Source organism: Bombina bombina, chromosome 5 (assembly GCF_027579735.1).
Source record: "Bombina bombina isolate aBomBom1 chromosome 5, aBomBom1.pri, whole genome shotgun sequence".
Classification (NCBI taxonomy): Eukaryota; Metazoa; Chordata; class Amphibia; order Anura; family Bombinatoridae; genus Bombina; species Bombina bombina.
In genome coordinates, this window is record NC_069503.1 from 969002864 (window position 1) to 969022616 (window position 19753).

The 19753-nt window shown below is 36.0% G+C and overlaps 1 protein-coding gene across 1 annotated transcript in view; it reads right to left on the reverse strand.

Moving 5' to 3' along the window:
* The window catches only part of CNGB3 (cyclic nucleotide gated channel subunit beta 3), a 195196-nt gene that overhangs the window by 60417 nt on the left and 115026 nt on the right, over window positions 1-19753 (reverse strand). The window contains exons 10-12 of the mRNA XM_053715907.1: window positions 18379-18538; window positions 16629-16726; window positions 13382-13465 (exon numbers count right to left, since the gene is read on the reverse strand). Of these exons, the coding sequence (XP_053571882.1) occupies window positions 13382-13465; window positions 16629-16726; window positions 18379-18538 (342 nt within the window). The remainder of the gene's footprint in view (window positions 1-13381; window positions 13466-16628; window positions 16727-18378; window positions 18539-19753) is intronic.

Genomic DNA, 19753 nt, shown 5'->3' on the forward strand with positions numbered 1-19753 from the left:
CGGTCAGCAGATTAGGGGTTAATAATAATATGCAGGGGTCAGCGATAGCGGGGGCGGCAGATTAGGGGTTAATAAATATAATATAGGGGTCGGCGGTGTTAGGCGCAGCAGATTAGGGGTACATAGCTATAATGTAGGTGGCAGCGGTGTACGGAGCGGCAGATTAGGGGTTAATAATAATATGCAGGGGTCAGCGATAGCGGGGGCGGCAGATTAGGGGTTAATAAATATAATATAGGGGTCGGCGGTGTTAGGGGCAGCAGATTAGGGGTTCATAGGGATAATGTAGGTGGCAGCGGTGTGCGGTCGGCAGATTAGGGGTTAAAAAATTTTAATAGAGTGGCGGCGCCGGCGATGTGGGGGGACCTCGGTTTAGGGGTACATAGGTAGTTTATGGGTGTTAGTGTACTTTAGAGCACAGTAGTTAAGAGCTTTATAAACCAGCGTTAGCCCAGAAAGCTCTTAACTACTGACTTTTTTCTGCGGCTGGAGTTTTGTCGTTAGATTTCTAACGCTCACTTCAGACACGACTCTAAATACCGGCGTTAGAAAGATCCCATTGAAAAGATAGGATACGCAATTGACGTAAGGGGATCTGCGGTATGGAAAAGTCGCGGCTGGAAAGTGAGCGTTAGACCCTTTAATGACTGGCTCCAAATACCAGAGGGCGGTAAAAACCAGCGTTATGAGCTGGTTTTGACGGCTACCGCCCAACTCTAAATCTAGGCCTCAGTTTCTTTAGTTGTAAAAAAAGGCATCTAAGCTATTTTTTGTGTTCAATTCAATGTAAAACACTTGTTTATTGGTGGATGAAATTACCCACCAATCAGCAAGAACAGCACAATGTGTTCCACAAAAATGTGCCGGCATCTAAACTGAAATTATTGCTTTTCAAATAAAGATACAAAGAGAATGAAAATAATTTGATAATAGGAGTAAATTATAAAGTTGCTTAAAATGGCATACTATATCAAAATCACAATAGAAAAAAGTTTGGTTCAGTATCCCTTTAATCCTATTTTTTGTTTCTCAAGAGTGTACATTTAATTCTACTAACACAGTTATGCATGTTTATTTTTATCAAGATTGAATTAAAATTCTACTAACATTGTTCATGAAGTTCATTTTTAAAGACAAATTACAATTATATTTTACTCTACTAACTAAGTTCTGCATGCTTACTTTTCTAACTTTTAAATTGTATATACTAATATAGTTACCACTAAAACAAAATTAATATTGTCCTTGATTCGTCAATGATGACGCAGTTAAAAATATCATGATTAGTTTCTATTAAAAATATAATTAAATATATAAGTTTTGAACTTACATGTCCTTATCAATCTTCTAATAGATTTATAGCACTTAGGTTCTCTTCTCTTCAAGTCACTATATTTTCGAAGACATTGTCGTCTTGTTCTTTTAATTTTTGAAATACGATGCATTCTTCTCAGCATCTCGTATATAATTTTGTCACGGCATTCCTGTCTCTCTGCCTTTACACCACCAATACGTTTAGGAAAATATTTATCCATGGCATAAACTAATATCACTAATTCGCCAGCACCAAAAGGTTCAGGATGCGACATGCTTGATGATGACGTCATTATTCGTTCAGTCAATCATTAGCACATTGATCTAGATATGTAACAAAAAATAAATAAAAAAAATATAATGTATATGTAGATTAATGTATTTAGTGAATGTTTGTATTGATTCCATGTTTATAGTTATTAAAAATGTTATTTTGTTTATAAACAATTTAAGTGTTACATATGTGTAGATATATTTTTGAATTTATTTTGTTTTACAGTATTTATTAAAAATAGATAATATATAATGTTTAAAGATTGATTGTCAGTTTGTAATAAAAGAATTAAGTTTACATTATTTGTTGAGAAATTTTTAGGGTTTTATTTATTTTCAATTTTTATAAAAATATAGTCAATATTTTATTCCTACAAATGTAACATTGTATTAATGTTACATATATTTATATGTACAATTACAATGTGTAATCTATATGAGCCACAATAACTTTAATAATAACTTTAAAAAATCTTGAATGTAAAGAGATATTATTAAAGATAAGATAATAAGTGATAAGAGTAAGCCCGGAATGTTTTTTTAATTTGAATATGGGCCAACCTAGGAGCTGATAAAAATTGAGATTAAAATTAAACAAAGCAAATTAGCAAGTCTTTAAAATAACTCCAATCTAAAAGCATAAAATCTCACTTTGGAATAGCCTGTCGTTTGATAAATCTACAATTCAATGAGACAATACAATGAATTACCATCAGCTATCGAGGGATTACATTACACAAATCACATTGTGTTAAAGAGTTAGTGAAGCTATAGACAGTAGTGTGATGTCACAAAGGCAATGTATTACCAAAAATTTATTGTCTGTAATTACTTTGATCATAAACTTGATTTAATTTAAACCATTGATAATTGAAGAGCAACAACTGTAATGTATTTATCTGTTTATCAACAGTGATTTTAAATAACCTTAATTATTAAAAAAAAGAGTAGAATACAATTTAATAAAGCAAAATTTTTTTATTTATCAACTTAATACAGGAATTTTAATCATCAAAATATTGTTCTGAAACCATAACCATGTCCCTTGTTGCCATACCACGCCTATTAGGTTGTTCTACACATATTTCTTCTGTAAAATCGTCAGCATCTACGGTATTTTCTTCTTCTAATGGGCAGCCTCTTTTAATTGCTATATTGTGCAGTATGCAGCAAACCAATATAATTTTGGCGACTTTCTCAGGTGCATAGTGCATAGCGCCGCCAGAACGATCAAGACATCGAAACCGCATTTTCAAAAGACCGAAAGTCCTCTCAATTATACCCCTGGTAGATCAATGAGCTTCATTGAAATGTACTTGATTTCTGGTCTGTGGGTTGTTATAGGGAGTCAACAGCCATTCTGTACATGAGTAGCCTCCATCTCCTAATAGGACATAAAATAAATATTAATATAAAAATAATTATAAAGATTGACAACTATAAGATACAAATTTAAAATATACATATTACTCTTTAATTACAGTCGACAAATTGGGCGCAATTTATGTACATGGAAATGAAAGACAAATTAGACGCCAGTTATGCTTACCTAGAAGCCATCCTTCAGGCATATCTCCGTCCTCGAACTTCCGGTATAAGCCGGTCTGCCTTAAGATGTAAGAATCATGACATGAGCCTGGGAAGTTTGAACGGACACTGATTATCCTCATGTTGGGGTCACTGACCATCTGAACATTCAAGGAATGGAAATGCTTTCTATTCCGATAGACCTCCTCATGAGTTTGAAGTGGTCTTATAGAGACATGGGTACAGTCTATGGCACCTAGGACATTGGGCATCCCAGCCATCCTATAGAAATTTGACTTTATAGATTGCCATTCTTCTGGGGTAGATGGCAAACAAACATATCGAGGAAAAATAACCATCATAGCCCCTATGACTTTTGATAAGTGGCGTGAAAAAGCAGATTGACTCATTCCAATAATGACACTAGAAACTGCCTGAAAGGAGCCTGTTGCCATAAAATGCAATGCAGCTAATAGTTTCCAAAGTCCCAGAATAGCTTGTGAACGAGCCGTCATCAGCTCCAAATAATCTTCAATCTCTCGATACAGGTGTAATATGGATTCACGATCAAGCCGGAATCTTTGTATGATCTCTCGGTCAGAAAGGCCGTGCAAACCAACCCGTGGAAGGAATACACGGGGGACACGAACTCTCCTTCTTTGAACCAATTGATTACCGACATTTCCAGTATTCAGTCTTCTAGACCGGATTTGCATCACACGGAGAATAAACATATACAAAAGTGTCTCCATAGCTGCCGAAATGAACAATGTAAGTACAACGCTGATATTAATGCCTTTTATATATGTCTAGACTGGCGTCTACATTCACTTTCCTATTGTTTTGTACCTTGCCCGCCACCTAAAAGGTGGCGAGGCAAAAATAACGAGGTGGGAGCGGAAATTGTAGCGAAAATAGATTTTTTAGTACATTCGTTTTTGGCGAGTTGTTGGTCAAATGTGTCTAATTACAGTGAAAAATGGAGAGGTAGCGCGGTCTGGCGGATAAGTACGCTCGCAATTTTAAATATGCGAGTTTGAACATAGTTGATGACTTTGTACATATCAGTTCGCGAGTTTTGACATGAGATTTTTTGCGGGTAGCTCACTGACTGCTTAGTACATGGAGCCCATCCCTTTTTTACCCATTCCCAAGTTTTGAATAACTAACACTGTGATATTAATAGACTTTTTACCTCACTGATTACCTTGTATCTAAGCCTCTGAAGACTGCCCCCTTATCTCAGTGCTTTTGACAGACAAGCTTTTGAGCTTTTGAGTTTGGGTCTACCTAGGTTTAGCTTTCAAAAAACAATACCTAGAGAAAAGCCAATGTGATGATAAAAGTAAAATGGAAAGTTGTTTAAAATTGCATGCCCTATCTGATTCATGAAAATTTTATTTTGACTAGACTGTCCCTTTAAGCCTCTCGTAAATGTAAATAAACTAACTTTTAGGGGGCTTATAAGTCAAGTAGTTTGATGGTTAAGAGTGCATTCTCAGTCTTTTTGTCTACCTTTCTGATCAGGCAGCCCCCTGTAAGAATGTATAAACACTTTTTTTCCCCTTAGATTTGTTGTATTGCTTGAGAAGGCACTCTACATAAAAAGGTTGTGTTATGCATCATGTCTTTCTGGAAATATAAAGACCTTCATCCATTATACTTCCAGTAGGCAATTTCCCAGGCAGGGAACATGTCCGCACAGGTTTGATGGGAGCAAGGCAGCATCTACTGCTGATATCCAAGATTGTGCAAGCAATTGCTTGTGTAGCTGCACCCCCTGGTCTTACACAGTTTGTGGTTAATCAACCCAGAGCAGAGAAGTTAAAAGCAACGATATAGAGACCACTGCTTCTTAGCTTATAGTTGCAGGCTTGCATGAGAGGGGTCAGAAGCTGCATCAACATCTTCATACAGGGAGCTCAAACTACTAATTATAAAAGGGTTCTAATATTGACTGGAGCTCAAAATACTAATTACAAAAGGGTTCTAATAGTGTCAATAAATATGCTCAAATAAAGTGACCTATAAACCATACAAATTTACATTTGGTAAATAAAGTAAAAGAGAAACAAAAAAACCCCCCATTTAATTGTTTGGTAATCTGTATATTGTATGTACATCATGAGGACATCAGATACCAAAAAATTTACATTTGGTAAATAAAGTAAAAGAGAAACAAAAAAAACCCCCATTTAATTGTTTGGTAATCTGGATATTGTATGTACATCATGAGGACATCAGATACCAAGATATATATAAATATAAATATATGTATATGTGTTTATATGTGTATATATGTAAGTGTATACATATATATACGTACAGTATATAAATACATATATATATACACAAATATATTCACACACACACATATATATATATATATATATATATTATATGTATATACATATGCATATATGTAAGTGTATACATATATTCATATATAAATACACATGAATATACAAATATATTCATATATATATATATATATATATATATATATATATATATATATATATATATATATATATATGTGTGTGTGTGTGTGTTTACATCCCAATGTTCTTCACATAGTAAGTAGAACATGTTCTTTGTTTAAAATAAATATATGCATATATGTATCTATACCTGTATATATATATATATATATATATATATATATATATATATATATATATATATATATATATATATATATATATACAAAACAAAGAAGGTACAGCACTGTTGAAGAATAATAGAATAGTGCAAAGTTCTTTTGCTGGTGCACAGTGACTAGCAGAGTCCTACAAACCCCACTGTTATCCAATATGAAAAATAGAAGTCCCAGCACTGTTTCATCAAGGTAAATCCTTTATTGAGGTTTAAAAGGAAGACAGCGATGTTTCGGGCCTACATAGCCCTTACTCATGCTGTGGTATACAGGTAACATCCTCTTATTTATAGCACCTGTGTATAGGTAAATTAAACTAGCAAAGCAGCCATCTTTTGTGTATTATATTTTATCTAGTGGCCATGGTGATTAACATATTACAAACTTATATACCTGTTAGATTACAATTTATATTAAAGACAATGATAAATAATATTTAGGAGAAGATAACATGTTATTATAAAGTATAAAAATATTAAAAATAACAATATAGAAAAAAAGAAACAATTAAAGAAATAAATGTAATTCATAATCTATATTTAATCCTACTGGATGCAGAGTCCTTAACGTTTGAATCCACCAAACTTCTGAAACTGGATTGGTCATATCTTTGCTTCTAATACTTGATTTATGTGCACTGTTCCTATCCTTAAAGGGGCGTATGGTCTCCCCCACATAACCACACCCACACGGGCATTTGAGTAAATACACAACATACTCTGTATTCCAGGTGTAATAACCATTGATTTCCCTTTTCTTGTTGTCATTAATCTGGGCTATGTGTCTACCCTAAATCATAGAATTGCACTGGGCGCAGTTTAAGCATGGGTATGGTCCTTTATTGGGAGTAGTTAAATAATTCACCTTATTCACTTTATTACTACCCACATCTGCTCTCCCTAGTGTGTCTTTAAGGTTTTTTACTCTTTTGTATGTTTGAATAGGGGGTTTCTGAAATTCACAAATGTTAGGAAATGATTTGCTAAGTAGATATCAATGTTTTTTGAGGACAGATGTTATCTTCTCACTATGATTATAAAATTCTGTTGCAAATATTAGTCTGTTTCCTCAGTCTGTTGTTCATTGGTAAAGCAAAATTTGTATATAGCCTTTTCTTCACATTTTTCCACAATTTCTGTGGGATAGCCTCTAGCCTTAAATTTATCAGCCATTTGACTCAATCTAACCTTTTGGAGTTCTTTGTCTTTAACATTACATAAAGTATGAATAAATAAAAACTCTTTGTAGATGAAAACTTTAGAAATGTAATAATGTATTGTGATCTGTGGGCTTACTATAAATGTCAGTGGTTAGTTTAGAATTTTTCTTATTTACAGTTATATCTAAAAAATTGACCCTATCAGGTGAACAATCCAAAGTAAACTTTAGGCAATTAGTACAACTATTTTGATCATCTAAAAAATATTGTAAGGACTACAATGTGCCCCCCCATACGTCAAACATTTAATCGATGTAACACAGCCATATTTTACAGTTTTCTTGATATTTCGAATTAGTGTAAACAAATTTAAATTAGCTAACAAAGATGTTGGCGTATGCTGGGGGCTACATTGGAGCCCATAGCCGAACCCTTTCGCTGTAAATAATATGTGTCCTGAAATAGAAAATAATTGATATACAATACAATTCTAAGTAGTTTTTAAATAATTGTGATTGAAGGAGAGAAAAAGAGGTTTCTTGTTAAAGAAGATCAAGTACAGATTCTATCCCTGTTTCATGGGGGATAGCAGTATACAAACTAACAATATCCAAACTAAAGAGTATTTCAGAATTTTCACAAGGTAGTTCACAGATTTTTGTAGGGAAATCACCAATGTATTTCAGAAAAGAAGGTTGTTTAGAGGCCAGAGGATTCAAAATTCTATATAAAAAATATCTATGTTGGAAAAAACGCAATTGGTGCCAGTGACTATGGGCCTACCCTGGGCCCCCTAAGATTTTTATGAACTTTGGGGAGGGTATAGAACACAAGTGTGATTGGGTCTTTTTTTTATTAAGTAAATAGCCAGATTCTTGGTAATGACCTCCTTTTTAAGGGCTTCATCAACTATTTGTTTAATTTTAGTTTTAATTTCACTGTTAAGGATCTGATATATACCTCCATCAGATAGTTGTGCCAGTATTTCTTGTATATAATACTCTCTGTCTAGCACAACAATAGCTCCGCCCTTATCAGCATTTTCAATCACAATAGACTGGTTTTGGACAGTTTTTTTAGGGCTTGATTTTCAGCATATGTAAGATTGTTTTTAACTAGTGTGTATTTAGTTTTTCCAAGCAAAGCTTTTATATCATTATATAAAATATAAAATATAATGTAAAAAAGATGGCTTCTTTACCAATTGAAGGGTTAATTTACCTATACACAGGTGCTATAAATAAGAGGATGTTATCTGTATACCACATCATGAGTAAGGGTTATGTAGGCCTGAAACGTCCCTGTCTGCTGTCTTCCTTTTAAACCTCATTAAAGGATTGACCTCGATGAAACAGTGTTGGGACATCTATTTTTCGTATTGGATAATTGTGGGGTTTACAGGACCCTGTTAGTCACTGTGCACTAGCAAAAGAACTTTGCACTATTATTTAACAGTGCTGTATCTTCTTTGTTTTGTATCCTATTTTCACCTGATATGGTATGTGCACTTTTTACACTATATAGGTGAATAAGGAAGATTTTGATGTTTTTTTCCTACTCAGATGTAGATGCCTCTAGAAACACGGCATTGGCTAAGGGCTCCAGGGAATTCCTGAGAGGAACTTCAGGTACTGGTGTATCCAGAGATTGGGAGAAAGCACAAAAGAAACTTCTATCCTTTGAAATACACAGTACTACATTGGCTAAGTACTACCGGGTAAGGAGGATTCCCAGGGGACTACATATTAAAATAGAAAGATGTCTATCAGCGCTAGACTGAAATGACTATCTACAGCTCCTCAAAGAACAAAAAGGGTCCTTAGCTAACCCTTAATGGATAAATAATGTAGTGAGTAGATGTTTAAGGAGCGCCAAAGCAGGCAGAGATAGATAAATAGGTAATATATTTAAAAGGCAATGTTTATCGATCTAAAAAATATGTTATAGTAAATCCTAAAATTACAATGCTAAAAACCATGGATCCATGATAAAAAACAATATGATATACAAACGATTTAAACACTATGACATACAGATGATTTAAAGTTGTATACAAAACCAAGATATGCGGTTCAAACACTGGTATCAATGTGCAAAGGTTAAAATGAACATATGAAGTCAGATTGATATCAAATAGATTTCAAATAAATTAATATAAAAATAGATTCAAATAAATTAATTAAGTGGATGATTAGTACATAAAAGTATCAAATGTGAGAACGGTGAATAAAAATCTAATCGATGAAAAAAGGAGATGATAAGAGTTCCAAAGTCAGTTAAAATGTGGGGTCCTGTGAAAAAATAATATATATATATATTAAAAGGTTAAAAATGTTAAAAAATGAGGAAATGTGCACAAAAAAGCAAAAAAAGTGAAAAGTGGTCACAAAATATGAAAATATAAAAATATAAAAAATGATGAAAACCCAAAATATTCCAAAGTGCTAATATTGTCCAAAGTTTATAAGCAAAAGACAAATTAGTCCTCAAAACTATTTGATAATCGGTTCCAAAGTAAATCTTTGGAAGGGTACTGGGTGGGTTTTAGAGTAGGGGTGTGTGGGTGGTGGGTTGTAATGTTGGGGGGGGTATTGTATTATTTTTTACAGGTAAAATAGCCGATTACTTTTTTTCATAATTTAGTGTTTTTTTTTCGTAATTTAGTTTATTGAATTTAATTGTAATTATTGTAGGTAGTTTATGTAATTAATTTAATGATAGTGTAGTGTTAAGTGTCATTGTAACTTAGGTTAGGATTTATTTTACAGGTAATTTTGTACTTATTTTAGCTAGGTAGTTATTAAATAGTTAATAACTATTTAATAACTATTGTACCTAGTTAAAATAAATACAAAGTTGCCAGTAAAATAAAAATAAATCATAAGCTAGCTACAATGTAACTATTAGTTATATTGTAGCTATCTTATGGTTTATTTTACAGGTAAGTATTTAGTTTTAAATAGGAATAATTTATTTAATTGTAGTTATTTTATTTAGATGTATTTAAATTATATTTAAATTAGGGGGTGTTAGAGTTAGGGTTAGACTTAGGTTTAGGGGTTAATAACTGTATTATAGTGGCGGCGACGTTGGCGGCGGAAGATTAGGGGTTAATTAATTTAATATAGTTGTGGCGACGTTGGGAGGGCAGATTAGGGGTTAATAACTATAATGTAGGTGGCAGCGGTGTTTGGGGCAGCAGATTAGGGGTTTATAACTATAATGTAAGTGGCGGCGGTGTCAGGAGCGGCAGATTAGGGGTTAATAGTATAATGCAGGTGGTGATGATGTCGGGGGCGGCAGATTAGGGTTTAATAAGTGTAATATTAGGGGTATTTAGGCTCAGGGGTTCATGTTAGGTGCAGACATATTTTTTATTTTCCCATAGGAAACAATGGGGTTGCTTTAGAAGCTGGACGCTGCTTTTTTGCAGGTGTTAGGTTTTTTCAAGCCAGCTCAGCCCCATTGTTTCCTATGGGGAAATCGTGCACGAGCACGTTTAGCCATCTTACCGCTACCATAAGCAACGCTGGAATTGAGGTGAGATGTGGAGCTAAAATTTGCTCTACACACCTTTTTGCAGCTAACGCCAGGTTTAAAAAAACCTGTAACACCAGCATTGGCTTAAGGTAGCGTTAGACATAAAAGCCTTGTTAGCCCCGCACCCCTGTTACCGCCAAACTTGTAATCTCGGCGAATGGGAGCTGACATGTTATAACTTAGGTTACCTTCTCTGCTGTGGCCAATTAGAGATAGTTATAAATAGGTCACTAGAGTGTGCAGCCAATGGCTGTGTGGAATATAAGAGTGTCCTGCACTTCCATTTCTAACAGGAACTGAAAAGCTCACAAACAATTTCAGAATGGAATTACAGGAAAAGGGGACAACATTAATAATGAAAGTATATTGCAGAGTTGTATTTATATAATCAGTTTATCATTTTATATTACCATCTCAAAGTGTTTAATGTCCCTTTAAATACTCATTTTATCAGTTTCCTTATTAATAATTTATCAATAGTATTTGAATAATAATATGTCAACTGTGAACATGAAATAATTTTACAGTGATAAAATAAACAATGTCTGTTTTTTTAAGTCAATTCCTAGACAGGTATTTATATGGAAGACCTATTCTGAATTTTATATTGCTTAAATTGGACACTTCTATGGGATTCAAGTGTATGGATTAGTTTGACTTTGCAAACCAGGTAAAGGTAATTTTGAGTTTAGCAAGTAAAATATAATCCATTTGCAATTAGTAATTTTGTATCAGTATAGGCCCTAAAATGGTATATAACTATACATATTTGGTAATATTCAACTGTAGAGACTGGAGATGAAATTTACTTTCATTTGTTAAAAATGTATAATAAATTATGTAAAAACATGTTGTTTAATTGTATTCCCCAGATGTATTTAATTGTTGTATCTTCTAAATATAAAAACAAAACTATAGTTAACAAAAGGCAAAAGCTTAAATGGCTTAAATTTTTTACACATATGAAAGGAGCACAACTTAATAAATAGAAAAATCACAAACATCTGACTGGCCTCTAGCAAACTACTGGTACTGAAGGGGTTAATCAAGCAAAACTAGTCTTAAAATGTTTTATATATTGACTTATCTTTGCCATTTGGGAAAGAAATACATCAAAACATTTCACAACAAGCTGGCCAAGCTCAAACCAATTTATAAAATGAGTAGATGGTGCTGCTGTAAATTGCCTGAATTGGAAGCGAAATGTACGTTTTGTAGATTTTTTTATCACTCACTTTTTATGATCTTTTTGGTCTTATTTTAAAAATGATATTTTAAAAGCATAAATGAATGTGTGGGTTTTCTTCCAGCTTTAACCACAAAATCAAGAAGCAAGTTATAGGTTAGTGCTTTCATTGAAGTCCTTTAGATGTCAGATAAACTTTTCATATGCTTTCATTTTTCAAATGATATAATCTAACTGCTTTATTCTTGAATTGGTAAATTGTGTTTACAAATTTGTAGATAATATGCATGGTTACCATTCAAAGAGATTGTCTACTGTACATCTAAATCATAGCTCTTATGTCTTTTTAACGATCCATCTATTCACTTAAAAACAAGCACATTTGATGCTGATATTCAAATACTTTTGAAGGTTATATCTTTCAATTTGTAGACACACTTTATAAACCTGTCAATGTACAAAACAGATGTTATAGAATAAAAAGCTTTTACATAGACATTTCCCATGTTTTTGTACTTAGTCATTTTTATTAACTCCTGCTTAAATGTATTTTTGGATGAAATTTAAAACAAATGTTTAATCATAAAGAGTCATAAATGTCTCTATGCTAACAAATTGGTGTTTCCAGTGCATAGTTAGATAAGTAGACAATAAAAACTTCCAGCTAAATAATTAAGTAATGACTATGCAGATTTTGTCACCTTCTAAATAACTGAAATCTTTTGAAAATGCCCCCTTTTTTTATATATTACTTTTATTTTCTGAAAAGCCAATAACTGTATAAATTCTCAAACATATTTCCTAGTGTGCTTGTATTTACCTATCTTACAGAAAGTGACATTAAAGAAAGAAATCTACTTTAATATACATACTGGTTAATGGCACTTTTCATTCATATGAATCTTGATGTGAAATTAAGTTCTAAATGATTTTTGAGAGTGAAATGCTCCAAAATCTTTTGAAATTCTAACACTTTTAAATAGTAATAAATCTGTAATTATGAGATCTATTGTGTTTTTTTTTAATTTGTTAGAACCACAATATATTTTAAATATGATGGGTTACCAATCTAATTGTTAATTTCAGAATCTGATTTTGCTAATCCATAGCATGATCTAGTAAACAGACTTCAAATAGAGCGTTACACTATCACAGATTGTGGGAATTTACCATTCTTATATAATTGTAAAATTATATAAATAGGTCAAATATTACAAAGTTAGATTTTTGTTTAGTAGGCATTGCTTAGAAGTTATCCCCCATAAGGGGATGATAAGGTTAAACTAGTTCAGAAAAGATGATATAAAATAATTCTCCAGCACTGCAAGATCCCTTATGAGTTTCCAAAAAAATTGGTTTACCTCTCCAAGGGGAAATCCCTGCATTTCTGTATGTGAAGTAGAGTCAATCCCATTGCAACATAGCACTGCATGATATGAGAGTTCTGCAAAAACTCTTGAGTCGTTGTCAATATATGATAATGTTTAAGTCTTCATGAAAGCTAGCAATGCTTCAGCATGTAAGTTCATTATATTTAATTCAGCTTGCTATAAACATTTGGTATCTATGAGAATAAATCCAACACTTGGACTTACACTTTATGATTAATGCTATTTTTATTAAATGTACATTTGGCGCTAACCATATACAACTCTACATTATTAACTTTAATTGCAACAATTAGCTGCACACATTTTATTCAGAAATATCAACTTGTTTTACTTACCTTTTTGCAGACAAAATCACCAGGTAAGTAGACAATAGATTTAAGTCTGAGTAATAGGTCATAGATCATTTGAGCGTCACATCCCTGGTGGGGAATAAATTATTTTATTGCAATGACATTTACAATGTAAAATTCTGGCAAAATACATAATTATTTTTATTGAGTTATACAACATGTGCCAATTTACTTTTAATCACCAAGATTGATTCAGCCTCAGGCAATGCTGTTTTTAATTAGTAAATGGAAGTCAGTTTGTCTAAAACATGATGAATTTGATAATATTTAGTGAGAAATTATAACATAAAATATATCTCTAAGCAGTGAAAATGGTCAGAAGAAAGGGCTACTAAAACAAGCTACATAAGGGGCATTAAAAGGACATTAAATAGGAAATCTATTTTATAAGCACAGAACTGAAGTTATTCCCTGCCTTTAGTCATGGGTCTGGCTTTCACTACATTCCAGTGCTGACCTGCTTGCAACTCTCCTTCAGATATCTACAGTGAAACCTAGGTTCACAAATTGGTAGCACCCATGATTAGAGCAAGGTACATACATTTAGATTAAGTCACAGTTTCCTTACAAATATTTAGGGCTGTACTGTCCAGCTGACACATCCAACTCAACAGAAGCTATTTTTGCAGGTCTTGGAACTAGTTACACTATTGTGATTGACAACCAAATACAATCTCTCACATATGCAGATCAGGTGATTTTACTAACTCAAATGCTGGCAACTTAAATGGATTGAAATGGCTTTAAAAACTGAGCCAATAATGTTTATACATGGCAAACTTGTGGGGGCTAGAAAAGGGTCAATATTAGATATCTGATCAGAAAGCAACACTTTTTCCTTAAAAAAAAAAGCTTTGCGATAACAGTAGCTAATAATAATATTAAATATCCTATATTATAAAAGGCCAAGTGTTTGTCTGAAGCCGTCATGCGCAGTAGAGACAAACACTTGGCCTTGAGATAGGGAGCGCGAGGTACACAAACAGCTGTGAGGTCTGGGGAGCGCGAGGTAAGCTACTCAACAGCTGTGAGGTCTGCTGCAGTGAGAAGCGGCCACGCGCTCCCCAGACCTCACAGCTGTTTGTGGCTGACGGGAGCGTTGCGATGTGGGTGTGGCCGGGCGTCGCGAGGGGCGTGACCGGGCGGGTGTTGCCGCGATGGGGCGTGTCCGGGCGGGGTCCCGCGATGTGAAGACAGAGCCAGAGAGGGAGCAGGAGAGGGGGGGGGGGAAAGGGCCAAAGAGGGGGGGGGGAGAGAGCCAGGGGGGGGGGGGAGCACAAGAGAAGGGGGGGAGCCAAAGAGAAGGGGGGGGGAGCCAAAGAGAAGGGGGGGAGCCAAAGAGAAGGGGGGGAGAGCCAAAGAGAAGGGGGGGGGGAGAGCCAAAGAGAAGGGGCGGGGAGAGCCAAAGAGAAGGGGGGGAGAGCCAAAGAGAAGGGGGGGAGAGCCAAAGAGAAGGGGGGGAGAGCCAAAGAGAAGGGGGGAGAGCCAAAGAGAAGGGGGGGGAGCCAAAGAGAAGGGGGGGAGAGCCAAAGAGAAGGGAGGGGGGAGAGCCAAAGAGAAGGGAGGGGGGAGAGCCAAAGAGAAGGGAGGGGGGAGAGCCAAAGAGAAGGGGGGGAGCCAAAGAGAAGGGGGGGGGGGAGAGCCAAAGAGAAGGGGGGGGAGCCAATGAGGGGGGAGAGAGAGAGCCAAAGAGGAAAAAGAGGCAAAAAGGAGAGAGAGCCAAAGAGGGGGGAGAGAGAGCCAAAGAGGGGGGGGAGAAAGCCAAAGAGGGGGGGGGGAGAGCCAAAGAGGGGGGGAGAGAGCCAAAGAGGGGGGGAGAGAGCCAAAGAGGGGGGGAGAGAGCCAAAGGGGGGGGGAGAGAGCTAAAGGGGGGGAGAGCCAAAGAGGGGGGAGAGAGAGAGCCAAAGAGGAAAGAGAGCCAAAGAGGAGAGCAAAAGAGGGGAGAGAGCCAAAGAGGGGGGAGAGAGAGCCAAAGAGGGGGGGGCAGAGCCAAAGAGGGGGGGCAGAGCCAAAGAGGGGGGGTAGAGCCAAAGAGGGGGGGAGAGCCAAAGAGGGGGGGAGAGAGCCAAAGGGGGGGAGAGAGCAAAGGGGGGGGGGGCAAAGGGGGGGGAGAGCCAAAGGGGGGGGAGAGCCGAAGGGGGGGGGAGAGAGCCAAAGGGGGGGGAGCCAAAGGGGGGGAGAGAGCCAAAGGGGGGGGGAGAGCCAAAGAGGGGGGGAGAGAGAGAGCCAAAGAGGAGAGAGAGCAAAAGAGGGGAGAGAGCCAAAGAGGGGGGGAGCCAAAGAGGGGGGGGAGAGCCAAAGAGGGGGGAGGAGAGCAAAAGAGGGGGGAGAGAGAGCCAAAGAGGGGGGAGAGAACAAAAGAGGGGGGAGAGAACAAAAGAGGGGGGAGAGAGAGCAAAAGAAAGGAGGGAGAGAGCCAAAGAGGGGAGAGAGAGAGCAAAAGAGGGGAGAGAGAGAGTTCAAAGGAGAGGGGGGAGAGAAAGCAAAATAGAGGGGGAAGAGAGAGCAAAAGAGAGGGGGGAGAGTGCAAGGGGTGGGACCGCTGTACTGCAAAAAATGGCCCGTGTACACGGGCTTTAGTACTAGTATAAAATAAAAAAGTAATGTAGCTAGTAGTTACAACATTTTTACTGTTTTAAAGTAAATATACCCATGTATGTGAGTGCATGTGTGTGTGTGTGTATATATATATATCACCATATATTAATATCTGGCCTTTAAGAACCCTCGTCTAGGTGACAGCTACATCTATAGGTGGTATAAATCTAACTCAATTCTCTATTTTTAAAAAAAATATTAAGGTGATTTAATGTCTCTCTTGCTGACCACTATTTTCATATAAAATAGAGAACATGACTGCACAGCTAAACAATAAATTATATATATATACATTTAACATGTTAGGGGCGGCGCATCTACCGCGGAGAGCGTGGCGCACTTTTCTCTGGTGGCGGTCTATAACACAGCTGGGTGGTAAGTGTTTGGTAACCTTGTAAGTTTGAGGACGGGCTGTTTATTGCCTGAAAACGTTCACTATTAAAGGTGATAAAATTGGAAAGACTTCTGGAGTGCTTCTTGTTCTCTGTTATATTCCATTGTTGTTAGCACCCGAAGCTGTTGCTTACTCAGGATCTGGAGTGCACTTTGCCTGTTTATATATATATATTTATATATAAAATAAAGATCAGTGATACAGGTTTTTGAAACATACGTACTCATTTTTGTTACTTACTTTAAATAAGTCAACTTTGTCAACAATTGCAAAATTGACATCAATAGCAATAGCCAGTTGCATTTTTGCTGGCATTTGCTCCAGTAGCTCTGACTCATCTGTAAATAAGGAAAAACAAAATAAGACACTGTTTACTAATACATTTTTTTTTAAATTATCAAAACTAAACCCAGAAACAGTTTAGCTTGTTTAGAATTATTGTTCCATGCTTATATATTATATTCATGTATGTTTTAAGCATATTTAACACAAATTTAGTAATATAATACATATTTTGTAATCTCTGATATACAACTGTCCATATTTGTAAGAATAATTATGATCCTAAATATTTGTATGGGTTATTTGCAAATGTAATATTATATGAATACAGTTTTGTGATTACAGCATTAAAATAAATATCCCAATATGGAATTGATTCCAATCTAGTAAATTGTGTTTCTGTCTGTTTTTCAGCTACCAATAAATCTTTTGTCATTGTTTGTATCACAATGGAAAAGTTAACACCATACTTGTATTGGAAAAATATTGAGTTGGATATCAGAAAAGTAAACTTGATGTATGGACAGCATTGACTTCAGTGATCACAATGCACCGACCACAAGTTATCGACTAAATATCGACAACAAAATAAACACATTGGGGCCTATTTATCATATGTCTGTCGGACCTGATCCGACACTGCGGATCAGGTCTGACAGACATCGCTGAATACGGAGAGCGTATTGCTCTCCGCATTCAGCGATGTCTGTTGGACCTGATCCGCAGTGTCGGATCAGGTCCGACAGACATATGATAAATAGGCCCCAATGTGTTTATTTTGTTGTCGATATAAGATCAGGTGATTTTACAGACTAGGCAGACTCGCGGCCAATCGGCCACCAGCAGGGGGTGTCAATCAACCCAATCGTACTCGATCGCTCTGATGAGGCGGACAGGATTATGGAGCAGCGGTCTTTAGACTGCTGCTCCATAATTTGTGTTTCTGGCGAGTCTTAAGACTTATGGAGCTTGATAAATGGGCCCCATTGAATTCAATAACTAAAGGCACTTGATAGATGCTCAAAACTTATAGATCAACTGATAACACAATTAATAAATGATAACGATATAAGCCCCTGATCTACACAAGCTTGGATAACAAAAACAAGATGGCGCTGTCTATGTCAAAAGTGGCGATGACCCTATTTAATGACAATTTAATTGTAGCAAGTAAAAAAACAATACTGAGCACATCATCACCAGTAATTAAGTGTAAAAACAGGAAAGAAAACATACCTAATATATATAGATAGCTGTGACATGCGAAGAAAGAGAAGACTGTAAGGAGAGGAGAGAATGCTGGACTAGGATGAGCCTGGTCAGTTTTATAGAGCAGCTGAGCAGCCTTGAGGGCAGTTTTTTTTTTTATACATTGATTATTTTTTCAGTGATCGACAGCCATTATTGTTCTTACATGGTGCCGTTGTGAGGAAATATCATGGGAGTTATCAAGTTTGGATGTGTTTGACTTGAAAAGATTGTAATCATTTTGATATTTTAATAAAAAAAGAAAATAATGGACACAAGTTTTTTTATAAGAATTTCAGAAAGATTGGAATCAAGGTTATCTGCTGTATTCTAATAATTTAGAAACAGATTGTCAAGACTTTAAAAAAAAAAAAAAAAAATAATTTAATAACATTTTCTAAAGGATCAGAATTCACCCCTTTCATAATTTTGTGCTATGTTATTAAATTTAGTTACTCACCTAGCATTCCTTGCGAATCCCAAGTGTATTCATACCATGTTTTTATACGGTTCTGCACAATTTTAGGAATTTTATAAGTGTTCATGTATGATATAGTTTGGTCTATGCTGGCACGGTAATAACTTTGTCCTGCAGTTGCTGCTCCAATTACATCACGCATCTAAAATTGATATTTCATAGGTTACATATTAACAATAAATACATTATTCCTTAACCCAACAAACACCTTAAATTGAAATATGAATAGCTATAGTGTCAAAAATGTTAAAATAATGAAAACCGATAAGCATAGTTTTTAAGATATTTTATAACATAAAATCTTTTACAAATGTTTAGAAAGAAGATGAATCCTATTACATATAATGGGGCAGATTATGAGAGGCGCACTAACAGTTACACGCAAGTAAAAAGGGTTTATTGCGGGTGTTTGTGCGCGTTGGTTTAGCACTCGTATTAAAAGTTGAAAGTAGATGTGAAACTCTCGGCAGGGCCCTCTACCCACTTGACCCCTACAAAAGCTATCCTGTACACCGACTATGTTTACAGCGCTGCTGAATCTGTTGGCGCTATACAAATACCTGATAATAAATAAATAATAGATGTGAACATGTGAGCGCAATCACAATTTACGCTATAATGATTACTGCATCCTCAGAGCTCTGGTTAACTGTTTTGAGAAGCAAAAAAGTGTTGCAAAACACATCAAAAATACATTAAAAAGTACAGTTACACTCATAATAATACTATCTACTAAAATCATTCAAAAAAATATTGCACAAAAATGTTATAAGGGCTCAAAGATATGAGGTCTCAGGTGTCTAAATACAGTATATGTTTATGTATTTATATGTGCATATATGTATTTAAAGACATATACACATATAAACACATAAATACATATCTACACATATATAGACATCCTATAATATAAAAGGCCAAGTGTGTTTGTCCAAAGCTGTCATGCGCAGTAGAGACTGCGCAAGGACAAACACACCTGGCCTTCAACAAACTGACCTGGCACCTGATGCATGAAGGGGGCGAGACTGGCCGGAGCGCGAAGGTGCTGGGCCAGGGCGTGAAGGATGCGAGGCCAGACATGACAGGGGCGGGGCCGGGTGGGAGCGGCCATCTGCCATGAGAGAGCACACAAGAGGGGCGATATAGAGCAAAAGAGAGTGGTAAAAAAAACAAAAGAGAGGAGTGAGAGAGAGCAAAAGAGAGGGGCGAGAGAGAGAAAAAGAGAGGAGGAGAGAGAGCAAAAGAGAGGAGGGGAGAGAGCAAAAGAGAGGGGGGAGAGAGCAAAAGAGGGGGGAGAGAGAACAAAAGAGAAGGGAGAGAGAAGAAAGTAGAGGGGGGGACAGCAAAAGAGGGGAGA